This window comes from Primulina tabacum, chromosome 16 (genome assembly GCF_025594145.1).
Source record: "Primulina tabacum isolate GXHZ01 chromosome 16, ASM2559414v2, whole genome shotgun sequence".
Lineage (NCBI taxonomy): Eukaryota > Viridiplantae > Streptophyta > Magnoliopsida > Lamiales > Gesneriaceae > Primulina > Primulina tabacum.
The window spans coordinates 734,627-750,629 of NC_134565.1; the positions used below are offsets into that span (position 1 = coordinate 734,627).

The window sequence follows — 16,003 nt, forward strand, 5'->3', positions numbered from 1 at the left end:
CGCGGTATGTTCTAGAATTCACCCGCGGTCGATGGTTTTAAATTCTGAAACAGGCAAACATTGGACATAACCGAAGAACAATTCTCCTTCACTTCGAAATATTCTCTCAAGAACACATTTCCCACTCCACACATACATACCTTCAATTCATTTCATCCAATATCCATCTTCATTCCACAAATTCAACACCAAACCTAGGGTGTGAAAAGGGGACTCGAAATTTGTACACCAATGATTGATTGGAGCTTTGATTTTGTTCTTCCAAGACAAATTTCAACACTCAAGGTGAGCAAATTCATACTACATTGGCTTTGAAATTCAAAATTATTGGTGCTATTGGCTATGAAAGAAATATTAAATTTTAGTGGAGTGCATTCTTGACATTGTTGATTGAAGTTGATTGGATTGGTGTGTATATTATTGAGTTGTAGTTATTGTGATTAATAAGTTTGGGGAAGTGAAAAATCATCAAATTTAATGAATTGGATTGAAGGGGAAGTTGGTGCTTTGAAAGTGTTCGACAAAATGCCTCCAAGAAAAAAATAATCAAAGGGTGCATCCTTGTCTGCGAATTATGATGCACACAAGTTCTGGGACGAGAAAGCGGAAGAAAATTATGCTAAAATTCCGAACAAGAGCATTGTGAAAGAGATGGGATTTGACATGAGCTTCCCACGAACCGAGATCGGATTAATGCTTACTGCTAGGCATTGAGAGGAGTTTGGCAAGACACCATAGGATGCGGTCATTTCGTTGGTACGAGAATTTTATGCTAACCTTAAGGTTAAGCATGATCACTTGAAAGTTTTGGTGCGAGGAAAGATGGTAGCTTTTGATGCTCATACCATCAACATGATGTATGGTATCCCTCCAGTCATGCATGATGAATATGAAGAATATCGAATCGAGGAAGTTGATTATAATAATATTCTTCAGACTATTTGCATTGAGGGAGCGGAGTGGCGAATGAGAGACAATGTGCATTTTAGCCTAGCCAAATCTGATCTGAAAAATGTTGCCAAAGATTGGTATTCCTTCATTTCGGCTAGGATTAAGCCTACTGACCATACTACTACCGTCATCAAGGAGAGGGCAATCCTGACATTTTTCATCTTAACGGGAAAGACGATTGATTTAGGTCAATTGCTTCAGAACTCAATGCTAGATTATGCAAAAGGTAACTCTCCTAGTGGACTCCTCCACCCTTCTCTTATCACAGACCTATGCCATTATGCGGGAGTAACTTGGGCAGCAAATGAAGAATTGTTGAAACCAAAAAATGCCATTGTGGTAATTCAACCACATAGGTCACTGACATATGATCAACAAGATACACGTGAAGCTCAGAGAGAATTCAACAGAAGAGCTGCTGAAAGACGTGCCCATGCTCAGGCCCAACAACAACAAACACAACCGCAACCAAGAAATGTGCGAGATCGATTAACTCATTTGGAAGAAGAGATGCGCCAACAACGCCAAGACATGGACGAGTTTCGGTTTAGGACTGATACATTCATGGATTATATGATGGATTTCACGTCTGTCTTGGCTCAACAATTTCCATCAGCTTCCACATCTGGTAATCCATTTCCACAACCTCCGCAATGGCCGCCCGCATATGATCCGCCGGAGTACCACCCACCACAAGAAGAAGCAGATGATGAGGATGACAATGACCACTGACGGTCATTGCCCGAGGTATGTGTAATCCCCTAACTTTCACGATCATTTATATCGAGGGCGATGCACATATTTAAGTTTGGGGAAGATGTTATTTATATTTGCTTGTGTTTTTATAGTGTCATTTAGTTTTATTTGAGTGTTTTATTTACTTTTGAGTTATTTGCTTGTGTGTTTGTAGTGTCATAGTCATGAAAATTTTTGAAATGGACAATGATGAACAAAATTTGTGTATTGAGAAGAAAGGTCATGTATTTCATTCATGTTCATCAATCAATTGGAAAAATTTAGAGAACAATCATGAGATTTGGTAAGTTTGAGACTTATAATTTCTAAACAACTCTGTGATTTTTATTTGACATTGAAATAAATTTTTGCGAACATATATATGATTGAGGCAATCTTTGATTTTATTTATGCCTATTTATATTGTTCATAAATATTCATTTGAAGCCTTTTTGAGCCTATATGAGAAAAGAATTGTGTTCTTGAAATTTCTTGGAAGCCAAGCACTTTTCTTTTGAATATATGTATTTGGTTGATGTATTGAGACACTATTTTTCACGATGATTAGATTCTACTCTGTGTTGGTGAATTGAGATTTTGTCTAGAACTATCCAAACAACACTCGAGGCGAAATACAGACAACTTATGATTTAGGAATGATTTAAATGATTTTTTTGATTCATTGAGCCTTTCAAGCCACCAAATAAAAATAATTTATCATTTGTCACCTCTTTGAACTTATATGAATTCGAATGACACACGTAAATATGTGTAAAAGACCCTCATTCGATATCTTTTCAAATATCCCACATTTACCACTCCGTTGAATATCTTAAACATTAATTTCCTACCTTATCAAAGAATTCAAAGGATTAAAAAAAATATTGAAATTCTCCTACAAAAGAAAAGTTCATTGAAGAAGTTGGAAAAAAGAAAAGAAAAAAAAGAAAAGAGAGAGAGAGAGAGATGAAATAAATAAAAAAATGGAGATAAAAAAAATGGAGTTTGCAAAAGAGATAAAAATTCAACTTACTTCCTTATTTGAATTCCAAATCTTCATTTGTAGCCATGAGCCAAGGCCTAATATTACAAGCATTGCAAATCCTATTGACCAAGTCATAGTTGTCCAATATACTAGTGGAGAGGGATTGGGAGGATCAAGCCTATGGACAATCGATAAACACTTACATTGAGTACGAATCTTGATCAACTTTACACGCACCTCATTGCATCAAATATTTATTGGGTACTCCTTTCTTGAATGAATATTGCTTTGAACCCAATTTTTACCAAAAAAGACCTCTTGATTGTGTTTGTAAAAATTGAAATCAATTGAGAATGTTTTGAAACATGAGTTGAAGAGATTAGAAGTTTAGAAAATTAACCGATTTCATGATTATATCCGAATGAAAAATTGATTGGATTGTTTTGACTTGTCATATATTGAATAATGAATGCATGAAGAGTTACTTAAATTATCTTGAGGCCAAGTTCTTTAAAGTATTTCATGACTTGTTTGTTTGTTTTGTTTTGTTTTGTTTTGCTCGGGACTAGCAAAATCATAAGTTTGAGGGATTTTGATAAGTGCAATTTATTGCACTTTTATTACTTGTTTTTAACTTGGAATTTTATGATTCTTGAGCAGGTTTTATGTGATTTGTTGTTGTTTTTGTTGTTGTAGTTTGGAAGCTTAGAATGAGAGTGGAGTATTAAAGTGTTGAATTAGAAAGTACAAAAGATAAAAAAAAATACAGAGGCTATATCGCACCCACGTTCATCTTTACACCGCACCCGCGGTGTCCTCTTGACCGCACCCGCGCTCCTTGCAAGACAGAATCCGGAAAATCTGTATTTTGGTGTGCTGCGCATGGAAGTCCAAGATTTTGATGTGCTGCGAATTGAGGCTTGTCTGGGACTATAAAAAAACATCATTTACTTACCATCTTGGGTATTGGGAGCCAAGGAAGAGGCTGCTGCTACAGGATTGAAGATCCAAGTTCATCAAGTTCTTGGGAAACCTTTTGCACAACTCCGGGGACGGAATCAGCACTTCAAACTCTTGTTCTTAGTTCTTCTTTCTTTTATTTTTCAGTTGATATGTCTTGTTTTAAAACCATGTTTTGTTGTTTTGCTTGTGTTATTATGAACTAATTTTTATTTCTAGATGAAAGATGGAACAAAACTAGAAACCATGTGTTAGAAGCTATGAACTAAGCTATTTAAGTTATTCATATTGTTAATTTGTATTGTTCTACTCTTAATGCTTTCAATTTGTTGGCCATAATTTGAATGATTTTATGTTTATAATTTATCACTCGGAAGAGGAAATTATAAACAAGAAATGAGAAAAATACATCAATGGTATTTATAGAGTTCAGGAGGGTCTATAATGCTATTGAAGCCCATAGAGAATCTAGTGCTTGATGTGTTATTTATTTGTAGATTGTTGATGGGAACGTTGCAATCCATTTTTAGATAATTACAGTCTACTTAACACTCGGGAGAGGGAGTAGATAATTATAAAATTTTTGGCTAATGAATAAGAATGATTTTTATAATATAGCTACAAGAAATTACACATGGTGGACAGTTGCGTGAAATCGGACCTCTAGTTGCATTGTTAATTGCTATAAATTGGTGTTACATTTAAATCCATTTTCAATTTAGTTATTTTTGCAAACAAATCTTTTAATTGATTATTCTAAATAAAGTCGAGACTATTTTAATCACAAGTAATAATACACATTCCTCGTGGGATCGACACTTGCACTCAAAAATACATTTTACTATAATTTGACGTCGTGCGCTTGCGAGCAATCAAGAAAACACGCAACACTTGGTGTAACCGAAGGTTCAATGCAGAGATTATCTTTGAGAGACTAGAAATATTCTTTTGCAATCTTGAATGGCACAATATTTTTCCAATGGTTGAAGTGCACCACCTGGAATTCTTTAGGTCGGACCACCGACTTATCTCAATCTCTATGAAGCCGGGGTGTGAAACAATCTTCAAGAAAGGACCGAAAAGATTTATGTTTGAGTACAAATGGATGCTAGAAAAGGATTTTAAGGAGATTATGCAGCAATGGTTACCAAGTAACAACCAGGTTGATTTAGCGAAGAAATTAACTATGTTCAGCGAGTTTCTTCAAAAATGGGCTGGATCCAGATTCTCTCACTTACCAAGACAGATCGAATCGTTGCGCAAAGTGCTGGCCAGTTTACTTACTCCTGATAATTCTGTAGATAAGGCGGGCAGAATAGCTGAATTAGAAGATAATATCGAGAAGCTGACATGTCAAGAGGACATGCACTGGAAACAAAGGGCTAGGACAAATTGGTTGGCTCAGGGAGATGGCAACACTAAGTTTTTTCACTCTTATGCATCTGAAAGGAAAAGAATCAATCATATCAATGGGATTTTTTTATGAATGTGGGAATTGGTGCTCGAAAAATGAAGACATCGTAGAAATTTTCTTGAAATACTATGCTAACATTTTCACCTCTTCTAATCCAACGAATCATGATATTGAGGAAGCAATTATTAATATTGAGCCGATTGTGGATAATAATATGAATAGTACTCTTTGTGTTCCATACACTGCCATGGAAGTCAAGAAAGCTTTGTTTGACATGCATTTTTCTAAAGCCCCGGTGAATGATGGTTTTACTGCTCTTTTTTTTCAGAAAAATTGGGATATTGTGGGTGATGAAGTTACAGAGGCTATTCTCAACATTTTGAATGAAAACAGTGATTTATCATCTTGGAACTCAACTGTCATTGTTCTCATCCCTAAAGTGCTGGATACATCAATACCGAAGGACTTTCGTCACATTAGTCTGTGCAACACATGCTACAAAATTGTTTCTCGTACAATCACAAACAGATTAACGCCAATCTTATCCATAGCTATTGATCAATTCCAAAGTGCATTTGTCCCGGGTCGTTTAATTACTGATAATGTTATTATTGGATTAGAATGTATGCATTGGATTCGCAATAACAGGAAAGCCAAGAAGGGATTTGGAGCTTTGAAGTTAGACATGAGCAAAGCGTATGATCGTGTAGAATGGAGATACTTGGAAGCCATCATGCTGAAGTTAGGCTTCGCTGCGAGTTTTGTAAGGCTGATCTTAAAATGTATATCTACTGTCTCTTATTCATTCTGTGTTAATCACAATAATTATGGTAAGCTGATCCCAAAGCGTGGTATTTGTCAAGGTATCCTTTATCTCCATATCTATTTGCTTTATGTGCTCCAGGACTTTCGGCCATAGTATCTCGTGCGGTGCGAAAGAAACTGTTTCAAGGAGTTAAAATTGCCCATAATTTTCAAGAAATCTCTCACTTACTGTTTGCAGATGATAGCTTAATCTTCTTTCGTGCTATGGAAACAGAGTGCATACAGCTTCAGAGATGTTTGAGAGTTTTTTTGAAAGAGCTTCTGGCCAAATAGTAAATTATGATAAATCGGCCCTCACCTTCAGTCGAGTGTTTCTTCGGATACTATAAATGCAATCCAGACTATCTTCTCTATACCGGTGGTTCAAGGCCATGAAATTTATTTGGGCCTTCCTACGTTCTCTCTTCGTAGTAAGCGCATTCAATTATCTAATCTTCGTGAAAGACTTATCAAGAAGATCAATGGCTGGGCATCACGGTTTTTCTCTGCTGGAGGAAAAGAAACTTTGATTAAATCAATCTTGCAAGGCATACCCTCTTATGCAATGTCCTGCTTTAAGCTACCGATTTCATTATGCCATGAACTGGAGCAGTTGTGCGCTAAATTCTTGTGGAATAAAAAAACCGATGGAGAGGGAATGCATTGGGCTAGCTGGAGGAAATTATGTAGGCCGAAGCAATATGGAGGTATGGGGTTTCATAATCTCTCTGAATTTAATCGTGCTCTTCTTGCTAAACAGGTATGGAAATTATTACGGAGCCTTCCTCGCTTATGGCACAAACGCTCAAATCTCGATATTTTAAAGATTGTGACATTATGGATGCTACTTTAGGATCGAATCCATCCTACATATGGCGATCGATCTTTTGGAGTTGAGATCTTATTCAAAAAGGATTAATGTGGAGAGTGGGGAATGGATCTCACATCAATGCACTTACTGATTGCTGGATTCCTAGTCTCTTTTCTAGGAAAAGCTCGAGGACAGGCTCAAGTGGTTTGAGTAAGGTTCAAGAACTTATTTCATGTGACAGAACGTGGAATGAAGTTGAGGTACGCTCCAGATTTTCTTCGTTCGAAGCAGAATGTATTCTTGATATACCTCTGAGAAATCAGCACACTGAAGATGATAGATTCTGGAAGTGGGGAAAGAAAGGCAAGTACACAGTTAAATCGGGCTATCGGGCTCAAATTGGATGCTTTGATCCACATGAATCTCTATTGGATTCTCGTTGGAAAAGTGGTGGAAAAAGATTTGGCAACTAAACATCCCACAAAAAGTTCGAATATTTTTTTGGCGTGCGAGCAATGAGTTAATTCCAACTTAACTGAACTTGTTTAGACGACATATACATGCCAATGGATGCTGTTTTTATCGCAGCTCTTCGAATGCTTCAACAAGCCATTGTCTAATCTTTGCCCCCTTGTAAGGCATATCTGGAAAGGTACGCTTTTTTGGTCATATCTAAAGAAATGCGGTGTGCTGTCTTTTATATCATGTGGGTTGTGCCTAATGGATCAAATTTCACCTACTGAATTTGAATTGTTTGCAATGCTTGCTTGGGCAATTTGGAAAGAGATTTGTATTTTAAAACATAATAGCCATATTCCCAACAAATGTATTAAAGTTGAGTGGGTAATGTCATATCTTGAGCAATTTAGAACAGCTAGATGTGCTTGGAATTTAGCTTCAGGGGAGGTGCAGAGTAGCAAGGATATGAGGTAGGTGCCTCCTCCGTTGGGGTAGTGGCGACTTGATGTCGATGCAGGGTTTAATGATACTGTTGGTAAATATAGTGGGGTGCTATGATTCGAAATCATTTTGGAATTATTTTTGCTGCCTCAGCCATAGGCATATGTAAACCAGGATCAGTGTTGGAGGCAGAGCTCTCGGCTATTCATTTTGGTTTGATGCTTGCTGTGAGAGGTAACTTTTCTGATGTTTGGGTCTTCTCGGACTCCTGTAATGCTGTTAAAGAGGTGACGTCGAAGTCTGAGGCTCGCAACCATCAAGGACTGATAGTCTTGAACATATTGGATATCTCAACTTCTGGTAGATTTAAAAAGTTAAATCATGTTAGTAGAAATGCAAACAAGTTAGCGAACCATTTAGCGCATTTTGCTTTATCTCATCCTTCTCGTTCACGTTGGATGGAGGATTTTTACCCATCGTGGTTGATGGATGTAGCTACTGTTGATTTAATTAATGCATAATATCTGATTTTTTCTCAAAAAAAAAATATTAATAATTTTAAAATAAAGTTATTTTCTAAAAATTATTGTCAAACTAGGATTTTCACATCTTTTAAACTAACAAGTAGGTCAATTTTTATTGTTGGTGTATAATATTTTTTAAAATTATTTTCTTGATTTTTTAATTTAAACAGCAACTTCGATAAAAATAAATGAAACATTATATAAATAATATGTAATATATATATATTTAATATGATTAGATGCATCAAAATTGTAGTAAATACTTTTATTGTATAGCAAGAGATTTCTATATGTTTTTCAAATGAATTTTCCGAAGACGAAATTTTTATTAAAAACGAGAGAGAGACACCTGGTTGTTGAGCGAAGAAGCGTATTAACAAAACGGAAAGTGCAGTGAAGGTGTGCGGATCCTGCTGACTTCCCCAAATCGATTTCATTCTGCGGATTACTCCCAATCTGGTGAGGAACGGGGCTCTCGTCATGACTTGCGCTTCTCGATTTTTCAGTCACTCCAAAAAGGTTGTCCATTTCTTATGTTTTAGATTATTTTGTTTCTGTTTTTTATTTGATGCCCTGATTTCGTTTAATCTTTACCCGATGGTTATTTTGAGTGTTCGTGTTATTGTTACTGTGGCTGGCAAAGTTTCTTCGTGGATTGGTATGGTTTTAGTAGAGATTTTGCAGCTCAATCTCGATTCTAAATGTCATCATTCCCTTTTTAAATCTGAGTTTGGAACTTGGGAGCTTACCGTGGGTGATAAATTTGATTATTGCCTTTTATACGCTGACTTGGGCAAGGTTACTGTTCCTTTAGCTTGTTAAGGTAATGAATGACTTAGATCATTTTGAATACATGATTCATGATCTATATATATTTTTTTTGCATCCGAATATTTTGTTTTCGAGTATTTTTTGGGGCAGCTTCTTCATTAAAACATCATCATTGTCAATTGTTAGTGTTTTTTCAATCATTTCATGATAAAACGTGAATGAGTTGTATTGAGGCGATTTAAACTAGAGACAACGTTTTTCACTCCTCCGTATCTGCACTTATGTATCTCCTCTCTATCAATGTTACTCATCAGATGGACGACGGATCTGCATTCCCTTAATTATTTTTCATGAAGCATTGTATTTTATTTTTTTCCATGTTTATTTTGATGACTGAATTTTTTTTGTTTTCCCCAACTCACTTTACAGCTCAGGCATGCCCATAATGTTCTAAGAAATGATCATGCAATCTTGATGCGCTGGTTTGCCAATGATGCCAGACCATCAGTTGATAAAGTAGATAGTAAGTGGTGCCGGACTTCTATCTGTGATTGTTTTCCTGCTGCCTGACTGTTCTAGTCCTATTCAAGTAGAGGGGATACTAATCTCTGAGATGTCCTTCATCAATAAAGTCATTGCACATTGATGTTCAAATCAAGAACAAGCTATCTTTTTGAGAGACATTATGAGTTTAAGTATGGATGTGTGTGTAGGAGGATAGTTATTAGAAGCATAACTCGTGCTTAGACAAGTATGTGTGGTAAAGCCTAGGTGCGAGATATTTGGTGAGATGCTCACTTTATTGAAGTGAATCATCTAGAGAAATGATGCGTTAGAATCTAAAATTATAAATTAGAAGATATCAAACAAGAATCAAATTAATAATCATTATTTTATTCCGTGAGCAAAAATGAATTAGTACGGTCTTGCATTTCATTTTCGATTTTGCTGTCCTTACAACTAATGCGAGCTTTAATAGTTCCTTGAGCTTTGAAAACACACCAAGGACGGGGCTTCATTTTTAAGGCATGCACTTTATTGAAGGTCATGTCTTAGCTTGTGTCGAGGAACAAGGACCAACCCTTGCTGGACCTTCAGCCTAGAACGCATATCTTATGGATGTTTAGTAACAATGGTTGTCAGTGTATAATCTTAAGATTTATGTATTCACTGCAATGTGTATTGCGGTACAGAAATTTCAAGGTTCAGCCAACGTGGTCATGGGAACGAGCATGGTATTTCTAAGTTCTCCAGTGGAGGTTGCTTTAATATTGGTAATGGAGCGGGAAATCCTACCAAGGTGATTAGATTCATTGAAAAATTTCGTGCTCTCGTTTTCAGGCATGATATAAGAATATAAAAGTTTGATCTTTTAATAATGCAATGCAGGTATCAGCTATGGAAATGCTCAGGAGAAATGTGAGAGCAAGGAAGATGCATCCACCAGCTATTGGGATAGTGTTTAGCAGGTTACCAAGATTTGTTTTGTTTTTTGTACCCTCCATCTTCACGTGTAAAATATGTTGATTCTTATTGGTCCTTTTCCGTGTGCATGTTCCCAGTCGACAACCAATTACAGCCAGAAGTTTTTCAACTGATGGAGGTTAGTTATCTGTTGTCCTCTGTCTGTTATCACTTTGTAAATCTGAGGCCTCATAATTCCAGTGGAACCATTAAGTTGTGGGTATGTTAGAGTTGTCTGATTTCATGTTCACGATAACTGAAATTATGTGTTTTGTATCGACATATTGAAGTTGTTTCTTTTATAAATTAAAGTCAAAACTCACTGTAAGATGTTTTATGTACGACCAATTCCATCTACGGCTTCAACCTCATTTCTAGGATGCTGTATGATATCGGTAGGTTTTGCCGTTCTGTTTTGAGACATATCAGTGTAACTCTAGATTTGTTACTGCCTTTCAGGTCTTCCACCACACCAAGCGATTGGGATGCCTTCTTTGTCGCCTACAATGACAGAGGCATGTAATTTTCTGGTTTTCTCCAAGTAATCTCCCTTTTTCCTTTTTGTATGTTGAGCTGCATACTAAATGCTTCTTCTACTATTTAAATGCAGGGTAATATTGCGAGGTGGCTGAAGAAAGAGGGTGATAAAGTTTCTACAGGAGAAGTGCTTTGTGAAGTGGAGACTGTGGGTCCCTTTTGTTTGCTGTGTGGTTCTCTTGACTGAATAAATATAGTTCTCTGTGTTTCATGTAAATCTGATTTTCTATTTGTAAATCCACTTGATATCTCAAGGACAAAGCTACAGTTGAAATGGAGTGCATGGAGGAGGGATATCTTGCAAAAATTTTACGCGGGGATGGATCAAGTGGGATTAAAGTTGGTGAGGTGTGAACCTGATATTATGTGATAATTTCTAATTAGAATCTCTTGCATATCCTGCAGTCTGTCTCTAGATATGTGGAAAGATGCAACACTTGATCAGAGGCTTGTACATTGTTCTTTGTTACCGTTCTTTCAGCTTTGCATGTGAACCAATTCTATATCTTTCTTGGTCTTCATTTGTCATGCCCTAATTACACTTGATAATACATGCTGTTGAATGACATCTTTGGTTTTGTGTGTAGTGCTCATCCAAATTGAATTATCTTTCTTGAACTAAAATAAGTTTTGACAAAAATAAAGTTCCATGTTGTTGGTAATTTTACGGACTTCCTTGGTTTTCTTGAGATCCGTTCCTTGTGCTGAGACCTAGTCGATGTTGTGATTGTATATCAAATTAAATAGTTGCACCTAACGATCAGATTTGGAGACAGAAAGATTATTGATCACAAAGCATGAATATAGCTACTTAATTTTGGATACTGATTCAAGTATGATATGATTGTCTCTAGATTATTGCCATAACTGTCGAAGAAGAGGAGGATGTTGCAAAATTTAAAGACTACACACCTTCAACTTCAGATGCTGCTCCTGAACCAAAAGCACCTTCTGCTCCTACTCCACCAAAGAAAGAGACTGAAGAAGCGCCTGTTGCTTCACAAGAGCCAAAAGCTTCCAAGCCCACTGCACCTTCTTCAGGAGGAGATCGCGTTTTTGCTAGTCCTCTCGCCAAGAAACTAGCGGAAGATCATAATGTAACTTATATGCTCTTACTACAAACATTACATTACTATTCAATTGAAAAATGTAAAGTGATTATATGTTCCGTCTTTCCGAAATGCTGCAGTGCTGAACATTACTCAAACTTGTCATAAATGCAGATATCTCTTTCAAATATCAGAGGAACTGGTCCAGGAGGGCGCATTGTAAAGGCTGATATTGAAGATTATCTTGGTAGTTCTCTTTTCTTCTGCACTAGCGTATAGTTAGTGAACTGATCACCTGATATTTGGATGCCATTGAATTTATCTCACCTTTGTTGTTCCCCTTTTCTGGCTTTCTACTGTCCTTTTTTTTTTCGAGTTTCTACCCTTCATATTATTGGATCAAGCAGCCGATTTTTTAGACGGCTTGTTGATTCATTTTTCCTTCTCTTTTTTGTAGCCTCTCATGGCAAGGAAGTCTCACAAGCTCACAAGCTTGACAAGACAACCTCTGGTGACCTCGATTACACGGACATCCCTCATACACAAATTAGAAAGGTATAATTTAGCATCTGTATTTTGATTTTTAAAAACTTTTATGTTAGATTCACCATCAGGCATCATGGAAATAGTACTTCAGACTTCATCATCCTCTTCTTGTCTGCATAAATATCCTCAACTATGAAGTTTTGATCTAAGATTACTGAGTTACTTTAAGTCTTCATTATAGAGCTAAGTTTTTATGAATCTTGCCATGCCCTAATTCCACTTGGAGATATATTTTTCAAAGAGACTTATGTGCTAATGACAGTTTTTTTGTTGATTTGGGGGATTGTTAGCGAGTAATGCAATTCCTTGTACCAAAAACTAAAATTTACCAAAAACTAAAATTTGATGATATGATTGGCATGCCAATGGCGATTCTGAGTTCTTTGTTCACTTAATACGTGTCATCAACTGTGGCAGATTACAGCATCACGATTGTTGCAATCAAAGCAAACCATCCCGCACTATTACCTCACTGTTGATACATGTGTTGACAAGCTTATGGAGTGAGTGTTAAGCTTGTCTAATTTTGGGTAATGAAAATAATGCATGGAAGATTTTTTGTTTCCTCTTATGTTCTCATTCTTTTTAGACTGCGCGGCCAGCTAAATGCATTGCAAGAAGCTTCAGGTGGAAAAAGGATATCTATCAATGATCTTGTGATTAAGGTACGAGACATTGATGTAATTATTCCTTCTTTTGTGTAAGGTCACCTCTCTTCATGTGCTCCTCTTCCTTTTTATTCTGTTTTTCTTTGTTGACATTGCTTAAAAAACAGAGGTGGGGGTTTATGTGTGTCTCACTACCACTTGTTTGACTGCAGGCTGCTGCCCTAGCTCTTAGAAAAGTCCCTCAGTGCAATAGTTCATGGACCAACGACTTTATTCGCCAGTAAGTATGTTCAGTGAAGAATTCGTTTTCAATACAGGCTGCTGATCATTTTCAATCCAATAAAGGTATCACAATGTGAATATCAACGTCGCAGTGCAAACAGATAACGGGTTGTATGTGCCAGTAATTAGGGTGAGTGATTGCCTTTCTGAATGTTAAATGGTAGATCAGTCCTTGTTGGTGACATTTAACCTTTTTTGGTTGTAGGATGCTGACAGGAAAGGTTTATCCAAAATTTCCGACGAAGTCAAGCATTTAGCTCAAAAGGCAAAAGATAACAGCTTGAAACCAGAAGATTACGAGGTGAAACTAAAACTGCAGTTCTTTTGCATTTAGACCATGTATTGTCTTTATATTTACATGAAATCTTTAATATCCTCTTTGCAGGGGGGCACATTCACCGTATCAAACTTGGGAGGGCCATTTGGTATTAAGCAATTCTGTGCTATCATCAATCCACCTCAATCAGGCATTCTAGCCGTTGGTTCTGGTAAGATAATCCACATCTCTTCGCGATTTTTACAGTTCTGCTACATATCAGTTAATCCTCACTGATTAGAACCTATACGCTCAGCTGAGAGGAGGGTAGTACCTGGTACCGGTCCTGACCAGTATAGAGTTGCTTCATTCATGACTGTAACGTTGAGCTGTGATCATCGAGTTATTGATGGTAAGCTACTCTCTTAGTACATCTCGACATGAAGCCTTAAATGGCTGCCGATTTAAGGACATTATTTTGATGTTGTTTTTAGGTGCCATTGGTGCGGAATGGCTGAAGGCTTTCAAAGGTTACATCGAGAATCCTGCGTCGATGTTGCTTTAAATCCATTTTTCACCTTCTGTAATTTTTCCAACTTTTCCTGTTTTGATCCAAGTCCCATGGAGATACGAGATGTGATCTCAAATTTTCAAGCTTGGGTGTGTCTGCAATTGATTGTATCAGGATCAATATGCTGTTTTTAGAACTAATCTATAATACCAACATGATTTGTCTCCGAATAAAGGGATACGAGGCAAACTTCCTGAAACTGAGTTTTGCTCTTGTAGAGTACAAACTTGCCAAGGATTTTTCTCCCCCCATCCCTTGAGAGAATATGTTGAGGCATGTTTCGTTCTTGAATAAATTTTTTTGTTCTATACTTAATTGTGTTGCCAATTTGCTTACTTTAAATATTTTGATAAGAGAGTGATGGTTTCATTCAAGAAATACAAAATTTTTATTTGTGAAAGAATTATTTTATTTGAGATAAACCAATGATGTAATGCTTGCTGGACGGAGTCTATTGTATCATACAGTGATATTTGTTCAAGTTAAATGCTACGTATACAACTTGACGAATCGATTGTGTTTGCTTTCTTTAAATATATTAAGATATCATTGGAGAATCAAATATAATAAGCAAAATATCTATTTTATTACTATTTAATTTATGATATCATCGGAGAATCAAATATTATAAGCAAATTTTATGTTTTATTACTATTTAATTTACTTAAAAAAATGTGTATATTTTTTTATGTAAATTTATCTTTAACCATAATTTTCTCCTCCCTCTTTATTTCTTTAGATGTTTGTTGAGCTCTCTGATCATTTAAATTTTGAAAAATATCATCAATATTCATAATCATGGTACATTATAATGTTATATCTATCGAGTCTGTTCTTAACGATATATAATCTAAAAATACCAAAGTTTCTAGCTTATATATCATGTTTCTTGTGATTGATCTTTTTTTAAATGGCTCATCATTCTTCTGTATAATTTTTAATCAGTTTATCTCTTTTACTGAAGTGTTGTCGGATTGTATTTATCGGATTTTATAAATTGCTCCTCATAGTCCAACCACAAAGCCGCAACAGATGGTTCCTAACGTATATTCTTTCAACAACACCTAGCATAACAATGTTTCGTTTTCTACCTCATGATATACAGTAAAAATAGTTCAATTTGAAAATAATACATTAGAGGTACAGTAAGCATTGGTCTTTTTATTCAACACATATAATTTATTAATACATATTAACATCATGTAGAGGAAGAGGAACTTGCTTAGCGACCTATAATAACCGAAGTTACAACACATATACAATAAAGAAAACTATTACAAGTTTATTTTATGAGAAAAATGAAGATGGTGAATGATGTCTTTATCTTCCTTCTATCTTGATATATATACAAGTCTTGGTGGTTTTGAAATCCGGACTTCAAATCTTGAGAATTATTCTGGCAGTTGTGGCCAACAACATTTTGTGAGTGGTGGTCCCTTCTACCACTAGTTAATGACTTTTCTTTATCAGTGGTTGAGTGCTCCATCTTCCACAAGTTAGTGGAATAATTTTTAGTGGTGGTTCATCTTCCACTAATAGAGTGGTTAGATTACATATCTACTTTATCTTTGTCGGAAAATCATCTGCTTTCGTATGGTCCCCGAGAAAATTGTTTTTATGTGGTCCCTCACCATTTGATTCTCTCTGCAAGATGCTTTCGGTCCATTCTGGATCGAAATCCTTTACCAAATTCTGACTCCTTTTGGTTCGGGTATTTTGGACAGGTGTTTTCTGATCACCTTCACACATGAAACATATTACATAATTTCGATAGGAATTATAAATGAAAACTTGATTTTGTCCACCTCTGTTAGAGAGACTTATAGACCTTATGT

The 16,003-nt window shown here is 36.1% G+C and overlaps 1 protein-coding gene across 2 annotated transcripts; it reads left to right on the forward strand.

The window, feature by feature from the left end:
* Positions 1-8,383: 8,383 nt before the first annotated feature.
* Positions 8,384-14,463, forward strand: LOC142529363 (dihydrolipoyllysine-residue acetyltransferase component 2 of pyruvate dehydrogenase complex, mitochondrial-like). Of its 2 annotated transcripts, none has more exons than XM_075634875.1 (19): positions 8,384-8,603; positions 9,285-9,385; positions 10,065-10,155; positions 10,245-10,324; positions 10,418-10,458; positions 10,779-10,834; positions 10,930-11,004; positions 11,112-11,204; positions 11,711-11,953; positions 12,080-12,152; positions 12,363-12,460; positions 12,869-12,954; positions 13,041-13,116; positions 13,272-13,339; positions 13,405-13,471; positions 13,547-13,642; positions 13,727-13,829; positions 13,914-14,009; positions 14,092-14,463. In XM_075634875.1, exons 1-19 carry the CDS (start codon positions 8,565-8,567, stop codon positions 14,160-14,162), a joined length of 1,653 nt encoding a protein of 550 aa, XP_075490990.1. In that variant the 5' UTR covers positions 8,384-8,564; the 3' UTR covers positions 14,163-14,463. The 2 variants fall into 2 exon arrangements, with proteins under 2 accessions (XP_075490990.1, XP_075490989.1); XM_075634874.1 differs by having other exon boundaries at positions 9,285-9,378; positions 10,049-10,155.
* Positions 14,464-16,003: the final 1,540 nt, after the last annotated feature.